This window comes from Fulmarus glacialis, unplaced genomic scaffold (assembly GCF_000690835.1).
Source record: "Fulmarus glacialis isolate BGI_N327 unplaced genomic scaffold, ASM69083v1 scaffold39606, whole genome shotgun sequence".
Classification (NCBI taxonomy): Eukaryota; Metazoa; Chordata; class Aves; order Procellariiformes; family Procellariidae; genus Fulmarus; species Fulmarus glacialis.
The window spans coordinates 635-10,258 of record NW_009219448.1 but is presented as its reverse complement, the minus strand read 5'-3'; the positions used below and the strand labels follow the sequence as shown (position 1 = coordinate 10,258).

At 44.0% G+C, this 9,624-nt stretch overlaps 1 protein-coding gene across 1 annotated transcript; it reads right to left on the bottom strand.

Moving 5' to 3' along the window:
• Positions 1–610: 610 nt before the first annotated feature.
• SPCS2 (signal peptidase complex subunit 2 homolog (S. cerevisiae)) lies at positions 611–8,866 on the bottom strand (the record flags this gene model as incomplete). The annotated part of the gene is made up of 5 exons (XM_009580381.1): positions 611–864; positions 1,564–1,698; positions 3,244–3,404; positions 3,747–3,830; positions 8,840–8,866. Coding segments are annotated over 5 exons (594 nt in total), but the record flags the coding sequence as incomplete, so codon positions are not given.
• Between the last annotated feature and the right edge of the window lie 758 nt (positions 8,867–9,624).

Sequence of the window (9,624 nt, the reverse complement as noted above, 5' to 3'; positions counted from 1 at the left end):
AACGCCATTTTACAGAAGGGACGCACGGGACAAGGGGTGGCAGTAGGAAACAGCCGGACGAACAGGCACAGTCACAGCTCGGAAAAGCCCTTCGCTTTCCTTTTTTTTCACCTTGGAGATAAGCTTCGTGGCCGAACACACAGAATTATTTGTCTTCTCCCTCCCCACAACACATAAAAGGCTTTTATATAAAACAATCCCCAATTAGATAAATACAAAAATAAAGAAAACTTGACGAGCAGACAGTTGTTTTACAGAAGGATTTTGTCCTGAATTCCTAACACAAAAGGGAAAGGTGGCAGTGGTGAAATGCGAAAGGTAAAACCTCCCCAGCCCCCTCAGACACCACACGGCACGGAGCCGTTTAATAAAGCACTGCCAGGTAAAACTGGAGGAAGCCGGGGCAGCGCTGGTGACAACTCTCCCCTCCTGAGGGTCCCCACGGGCAAATCCTCCTCCAAGGTCCGCCCCAGAGGTGGCAGAACCAGAAAGGCAGGCACAGAGAGCAAGGCTTACTGTAGCTTTAAAAAAACCTTGGATCCAAGATTAAAAATCCCACTTATCCAAAATGGAATAGAATTTCAGGACAAAAACAGAGGCAATTATTCACTTTCTTTACTATTTTACTTTATTGGCGTTAATTTAGCACGTTCCCAGGAGGCAGGTGGTGTCAGAAATCATTTTATTTTCCTCTCCAAGGCCAGACTATCGTGCAGCTTGGACACCTCCGGCTCGTAGGCCTCCATGACTAACGTCCCGTTGTTATCGAAGAATTTCGCAATGGATTTAGTGAACTCGGCTTCCCTCTGCTGTTTGGTTTTCCCGCTGATGAAAGTCAGCTTCAGGGTGTACTTGTCATCAAACCTGCAGGAAGGACAGAGAGATTTCAGAGCAGGATTTAAGTCTGTCTCAGCTGAGACGCCAACGAAAAGCTGACAAGAAATCCTCGTCTTTGTTAAGGGGAAAGCCCCCAGGAGCAGGGGTCTCCACACGGACACTAACAGCTGCAACATGCAGCATTAATTATAACACAATTAAAGATTTTCATACTCTCTGCAATTAATTCCCCCCCATTTAAAGAGAAGCGAAACATGAACCTTTGCGGCAGATAACTGCTTGGCACCGTTCCCATTTCTAGATTGGGATGTCAATTTTGACAGAGCGAAACAGATTTGTAGGTATAAAAATAAAGGAAAATATTTAGGGTGATCCTATGGAGATACAGATCGAAATGGTGCACACGAGACCAGTGAGCCTGTCACAGATTGCTGTTACTTCTGAGTAATAATATTCTGCAGTGAATATTAATCACAAGTTGCCTGGGAAGCCGCAAAGATCACGGCACAGTAACCGATCCTTTGTGGAAAGCTCACGTCCCCGGTGCAGAGCCACCAATATTGCAGAGACACCAATATTTTCCCCCATTTTCTTTATGAGTTACCCAAAATGTAGCTTTTCTGCCCCGCTGGTACAGGCTACAGGCGCAGGCAGCACAGGCAAACCGAAGCCATGACGGTACCGCACCGCCGCGCTGCCGCTCACTAAGCCCGGAGCAAACGATACCGTTTGAGACTGGAGGAGAGCTGCCAAATGTCGTCGGGGTCCATCCCCGCAGGGTCTTTTCTGTGAGCTACGAGGAAAATACTCTTTTCTTTGTATGAGGTATAGATAGTCAGGATTCCCATCATCACAAAATATGTGCAAAAAAAGTTAAGGAAACTAAGAAGTTGCAATTAGAAGTAGAAATTAGGCAGAGAAATTGCTTGGACCCCCTCAGACACCGTTGTTTAACCACCTCTCATGACATTATCATTCCAAACAGGATGCTTGGCTGATGCCTCGTTAGCATGTGAAATTAAATAATTATTGGGACAGTTTCTTAAATCTTTGCCGTTGCACAAGAGCATTAATCAACGCCTGGAAGTGTGGGGAAAGCAACAACTCCCTAACATGCTTTCCTGAAAGGGATTTCTCCAGCCACATAAAATGCTTTGTTCATGAAACCATGAAGTAAAGCGGAAATCACAACAATAAAATACTGTTTTCAATTACTTTGCTAAATTTTTGGAGCAACGTCTGTTGGGAGACAGCGGGAAAACGTGAGACCAAATGAGCCACAGAATTAGAATCATAGAATCACAGAATTAATCGCTGTGCATTCCTCCTAAGCACAGATCAAGCAATTAATCTTTCTCATTTTTGGAATTAAGTAATTTTAAGTGCTACAAGACGAATTATCTCAATGTTCGTGCTGAAAGCCAACCAGAAGAACTGTAGCCTGGAACAACAAAATGACTTGCCCAAGATTACACAGCCCTTAGCAGTACAGTGACTCCCAGGCTGGCAATAAGCTTCTGGGCTACCAGTTCATGCTGCCTTGCTGCTACCATCAAAACCGCCCTTGAAAGCGGGCCTGTCGGCAGCTCTTGGAAAGCACCACGCATCCGTCACGTACATTTAGGTTGTAAAACTTCTGCAGGCGTCTATCTTGCTACAGGAGCTGCAGGGAAATCAATGCCATGCTGACCCTCTGAGCCCAAACAGAAAAAAAAAACCCAGCTGTGCTGTAATACTGGAAATTTTACAGATCACTTCTAAACAGAGTTGACATCTAAACATTTAAACCCTGGTTTGTAGCGCTGCCCTCCTAAAGGCAGCGTCTGCTCCTCTTTGGCGGAGGTGCTGGCAAGAATTACCTCTGGTTTACTCTCCACTCTCGGTACCTGATCTGTCATATTAGGAAAGAGCAGATGTCTCTGTAACCAGCCTATAGGTAGAATTTAAAAAAAACCTTACCAAAGCACAAAACAACCCCCCGAAACTTTCAAGGCCAGATCTTCAGTTTGAGATTAACACACCTAAGCGGAGGAGTGGAGGAGTCTCTGCGCAGTTGGTGTCTGAGATCTGGGAAATCACCTCGCTGCAGTCAGGAGCCTGGAGAGCAGATCAGCTGCCCAGGCAGCTGCTGACTCCTCTGACATGAGCTGAATTGCTGTCCAGGCTTCCACGCCGCTGCAGGGGAAGGCTGGACCCCCAGATCACCCAAATTTAGGTGTGTTACAGCCAGACAGGCAGGAATTTTGCCATCACATGAAAACTATTTGATTATCAGCTGATCTCCACACAACGGGAAGTAAAATTCCCACAGGCCTGAAAATGGGAATACAGAGAAGGGTTTTCTTGTGCTTCATGGGGAAAATAAAACCCTTTTGGTATAAATAAGACAACATCTGTAAAGGATATGATATAACACAAAAGGCAAGAACAGGTTTGGATTCAGGAAAGGGGTGCAGGTAATCCCAAATCAAAGCTACAATCGCGAAAAGACAAGAGATTGTGCAGATGATGAGGCGGCCGTCGATCAAACGGAAATTTTCGACGTACTTGTACTTCTCCAGGAGAACCTGCGGGAGAAACATGCAGCCAAGTTTATTTTGTGCTTTTCATACTTTTTACAAACTGCTTCTGGAAAGGATTTAGATAAAACCACCTCAATTATATGCGTAAACTGAGCAGAAACTTTATACAGAATTAATGTCTGCATCAGACATCGTAATAATTGCTAATACTCTGAGCCCAAACACTGCTTTAGCCATGCGAATCGCAAGAGATGCTACAGAACCAGCATGGCTATGGGTACTTCACAGTCAAACTAAAAAAGTTTACATAGTTTTTAAAATAAATGTAGAAACCTAAAAAAACAGAGTGTTTCCCAAAAGGGAGAAATCAGCAGTTGCAGAAAGTACCTTTTTGGCAGAATCGTCCAAAGAATTTTTCACAGCTGAACCGTCCCATTTGTCAATTTTCACCGGCTTGTCATCGATCTTCCACTGCAACAGAAACCAAATGGAATTAAGAGAATTTGGCACGGGTTAGCCTTTCATTTTAATACGCTTGTTCCTGTCGTGAGCACAAAGAATAGGAGGCAACCCAGAAAACACCTACCTGTTTGGCAAAACCTGACCAGAGACGGAGGGAATCTGGGGCCTACTAGACAGCTGTATTGCACCAAAAGTCACCTCAGCACCAACATACCCATTACCCTTGCAGATTTAAGCTTACACATCTTGTCACGGGTACTGAAGATATTTGGTGAAGTGACTTTTTACATCAGTTTTATCCTAATTTTGATTCTGTGTTTGCTGTTCCCGCTGCCACCCGCAGAAAGTGTCAGTTATGACTTAATTCTTGCCTCTGAAGGTATTCACGCTTTTCAGCCAAGCCATTACAAACAGACCCTTTGGGGGTTGATGAGAGAAGGAAAATTTCAAGGCACCCTTAACAATTCGGGTACAAGGGGAGAATATAAAGACACGAGCAAGAAATGAAGATTCAGACAGATCATCCTCCAGAACGAAACCAAAAGACCTGTCACTCTTCTATATTCAGATTTTCCTCATAATCTGTTCCTTCATCAATAATGAATCTCAAATACAATGGCTCAGCTTTTCAGAGAGGTTAATATTCCTCTGAACTACATTATTTTTTGATGACATATTCCTTTTAGCCACAGTTGGACACATGAGCTTGAGCCCTGTGTATTTTAAGTCATCATTACTTCAAACAGTTGAGTAACTTGAGCTGAAATTTTAGCTGCCATTAGAAGCAATTCTCAACTTCACTCGTGTTATTTCCTGCTCCTGAAGCTCACAAGTTGGATTTATTAACTACCTGTCAGAAGAGCTCATCTCCCTTCTCTGGCAGGAATGAAACCATTTTAAAGTAAGATGTAAAACCTGATCTACTTCCCCTACACTCGCACAGGGAAAAGCCTGATTATCCTTCGGCTCTGCAGGTATGAATTGTTAGGCGCACGGTAAATGTCACTGTGCGTGCACATGGAGTAGCTGCTTTACGAGGGACAAAAGAAACAGCCAGAAGCATTTAAAAGTCACGGACAACTGGGAAAGAGCTCTCACATCAGTGTAAGTTACAAAATATTTTAGGTGGCTACTTTTTTGCAGCTACCAGTTTTTCCTAAGGTTAATTAGCACATATGACAACTGAAAGCCAAACCCTTTCCCATGAAAGAATATAGAACAATTCTTTCAAAGATTTATTCTTCCTTATAAAAGCATCTACAATAGTTTTATTTCTTGCCCTTAGGAATTCCCAAAGATTAAAGTATCAAGAGCTAGACTAGGAAGAGGAAAAAAATACCTTTTTTCCTAAATAGTGTATTGGAAGTCAGAAGTCTCTAAGTAATAACACCAACACCCAATCCCTCTTTCCTTATCCCACAGATAAATCAAAAAAGCTTTGAAGAAACCCATTCAGACTTGACCTCACCGCTCCCAGGTGCGGCCTCCATTTCTGGCGAGGGAGAGGAAGGAAAGCCACAAGCCTGTCGATGTGGAAATGTACTCTGCTTAGCAAAACCCTAGAACAGAGTACTTTCCTGAAACAGCACCAGCTACTTCTGCTACAGAATTATTTTTGTAGGGTGCAGAAAAGTCTTTTTATTTTAAAGACAAAAATATTGACTAGTAGGACTCGTGCAGGACGCAGCACAGCTAGATTCGCTACTGGACACACCAATAACTGAACCCTGAACTCAGATGTGACTGTGGGGAAATATTCTGTCCTTTATTGTACTTGTACAGCTCAAGCGAAGGTAAGACACCCAGGAAGGTGTCATTCAGCCTGCAGAGTTTATTTTTGTTACTGATAAAACTCCCTGAAAAGGCTCAGTCTTTATAGCTGGTCAACCCTTCCCCTTGCTGCTTTTCACAAATAATAAAGAACAAAATGAATGAGAAGTTTTTAACACCACAAGGAACCTCAGCAGGCCATTTGAAGCCTTCCTTCAGACCACATCTGCCTTTAAGTACAGTTGTGATTCCCCCCCCCCAAAGGCCACTAAAGGAATCATTTTTAAGAAGTGAAAAATATATCTGAGCAAATATTTTGAATAACAGTTTTCCACATTTCTAGGGCTAAAACAAGACAATCCTTAGCATAAAATATGACAGCGTTCTCCAGCTTGTTCTTAAGTGAGAGCAGGAATCCAGAGATACTTGAGAAGATATCACTCAAGTCATATTTTTGTGATATGTTTTACAATTAAATATTTAATATTGGAATCTTTGCTTTTGGCAACAGCATGGTTTACCTGGTATTAAAACGCAATGCATCTATTCCGTCATCAACGCTCAAGTTTTTAATCAATCTTATTATGTCTGGTTTTTCTTCCTAAAGCCCGTGAGGATGCAATCAAGGCTCATACTAAAATTTCTTCTCTTCTCCTCCCAAATAAAACCAACAGCTTTCTAGATATACTTGAAGACAGAATAGCTAGAAAAAAAACAATGAGAAAAGCTCAGGAATCAAGAAATACATGAAAATATAGCCCAAGGCTTGTTTTTTTTTAAAAAAAAAACAACCTCAAGATTTTAAAGCTGTTTTATAGGTACTCTGGAAACCAGCCCTGGAGGCACAGCACTGCTAACACTTCACTTGCAGATGGGATTTGTACAGAGGGGAATATCTGGATGTAAAACGAGCTGAGGCACCGCGATAATAACAAATATCCAGGAAGCCCCTGACAGAGCGAGAACTAGATTCTTGCTTCTTGCTCTCTGTCCCAAACCACCTGACACTGGAATTGCCAGATAACATCAGTGATATTTAACTGGTACCGATCTCTAACAGAGAACCAGCACTTTCAGGGGTAGATGTAAAGCCCATATGACATTTTTTGAAATAAAGCTGTTACTGGGGAAAAAAAATCTAATCTTAGACTGTCTAAAGCAACGAGCTGAAGCAGTAGTTCTTCAGTTCTTGTTCAGGTTTCCCTGTGACTGAGGCTGTTCTGCTTCAAGACAGTAACAGCTCAATAATCCCAGGGCGGTTCATATCAGAAGGGACCTTGTAACAGGGACACATCTGCGGCTTGGGACTTCAGCCAGGGAGACGCGTTAGCCCTCCCTTTACCATGGTCTTGATGTCCCACGAGGTTACTTCTCCTAACTCGGTACAGCACCGCAGTGCTGCTGCTGCTTCTCTTAATTCTTCCAGGCTTATCTGCAGGACCAAAGAGCTAGGGAGAGGATGGGACGCTGCGCTGGCACCTGGAGTGCCAGTGCTGTGGAAGAGGAGCAGAAGGAGGTGCTCAAAGGCAACGATCAACATCCACGCTACCTCTGTATCCAGATGTGCACAAAAACATATGCACATCTGTACACTGAGGTCTATATACCAGTGTAACCCTGGGCCTTCGACTGATGGCCAGCCCCATGTTTAGCTTGGAAGAGAGCCAGAGATTCGACCCCTACCACCAAGTGCTCACCCTCAAACATGGGGGAAAGCCTCCACCCCCTCGCGAGTCTGCAGAACAGCCCTGCCTTGCCTGCACCGCTTGGGGAGGGAAGGTGAAGCTGCACTGATGTCTTGTGGAGCCTGGCAGATGCAAACGTGTCTCCTTCTGGACGGTATTTTTTAACCAGTTACTCATTTGGAGCACTTTGGGTGTGAGCTCCAAAGGCTTCAAAAGAAAAGCTCAGATTTGGTTCCAGTCTGACAGAGGAAAAGAAAAACCGAACCAGTTCAAAACAGTTTTTTAGTTTGGGTGGGATTTGACTCCTTTGTTTTAAAAGCCAAGTGAAAGGTTATCATACTTGTCCTGAACACATCCTAACTATGAATGGGAAGCAAATACAGTGTTCTACAGCCAGGCACACCTAGGAAGTGGATTTGGTACCTGAAAGCGTACCCACGTAAGAACAAGGCTTCAGAGCAAAGGCTGAAATATAGCCAGTGGTTACCTTACTTAAAAACAAAGAATAAAATCAGAAATCCAATTTCAGAAAACCGCAAAACCAATCTGACACTAGAAGCACACAAGGACCCCAGCTGTTTGTATCTGAGTAAAGATGCTGCCTGCAGCTGGATTGCAGCTGGAGCATTCTACTGTTAGCTCCAAAAAAAGGGACAGCAAAACAAGTGCTTGCTTTCACAGCAGACACCACAGGAACTGAGCGCTTGCAAGGCTCGTTTGTCAAGCTATCACCTACCTTCACTTAAATCCCTTCACAAAACTCCCTCATAAGCAGGAGGCACAGGAAAAATCCTGTGGAGATTGGGAGAAATTTCAAGATGTTCACATCTCAGAAGAAAGACACAGCACAAACTTAACTTTTTTCTCCCCCTACCTTATTCCTTCTGCCGCTACTGTCAGCCTCATTTACATCACGTCCAATTTTAGCCTGCAACATCTTCTGGGTAGCTAGCTTTTCTCTTCAAATATTGCTCTGAAGTTTACAGTGCACTTTGGGTATTACAAACATAAATAATCAAGTCATACAGTAAAAAAGATTTGTTGCTACTGCAGGAGGAGCATAGACTGTATGAACTCTTCAAGGGGAATAACATTTCTGCATCTAATCTGTGTCTTCTATTGCAAGGATGAAAAGAAAGTAACCTCCCCTTCCTAAACCCTAAAATCAGAAACTCTTCAAACCAGGACCTGCAACGCCGCAGCTGAGGGAGGTTGGAAGAGCCTCAGCAGATGATGCACATCGACTCCCTCAAGGCACACAGCCGACACTGCAGCCGATTGCCTCTTCCTGGAGGTCGGGCTGCAGCCGATAGAGCAGTGAGTCCCAAACCACAGGTCTCCACCCCGCAACATAAATTCTAAAATAACAGTGACATCGCAGACCACGAGCCTGGCAGAAGCAGGATTTGCAAGTGGCAGAGTCCAGGGACACCCCGCTGCCTATCAGTTCACTCCTCTTCCTCTTGAAGGAAGAGTTGTAGCAAACTTCAGCAAGTCAGCGTGGCCATTCTCAGCTCCAACAAGCTCTGCCTCTACCTTGGAGGAAGGAACTCTGGACCTCACTCTCCCCAAAATACCACTGCTGCCCGCCTGTACTCAGAGTCAACATCCCCTGGTACCAGAGAGCTCCTTCTGGGGCACAGGAGCGGAAGGCAGTCGCGGCATTTGGTATTCAGGAAGTGGTTTTAGTCCTGGAGCTTGCAAAATCTTCGACGGTTTTGCTCTAGTAGAGGCAGAGTATGGTTAGTAACTTAGTTTTGTGCTAAATGGGTGAAATCTCAAGGTGTTCAAGAGGACTGTAGCCACTGCCGCACACCATTTTGAAGTCAGTGAGTGTGCACTCTTAGGTGGTCCTGGTTAAGTGGGGAGAGGTCAGGAGGAGCTACCCGATTATCACAAACACTGGAGGAACATGAGGAGGACAAAAAACGTAGTTAAAAAACAAATCTCCCTAAACTCACCCTGATTTAGCTGACTAGCGAAGTACGAAAAGATACGCTAAACAAGCAACCCGTCCTAAGACTTCAAAGCCTCACTGATAACCCATCATTTCTCCGTTCAAGAAAAGCCTGAGCAAATTATGGACCTAAGGCCACAATTCTCCAGGTGATACCTCAGCAATTCAGACACCACAGAAATGATCAGATTTCATTTAAATCATCCAGGAAGAGGAAAAGACGACACACAGATCAGCATGGGGACAGAGCGAAAAGACGACAGAACATCATCAAGTGTGTGTATGTACTTCAGGTAAAAGCCCTGCTGAAACTATTCAATGCTTTCTCACTAAAGGATTCAGCTCCCGCACCAACAGCCTATTTCCCTTACCAACAACTCCTTTTCCTGCT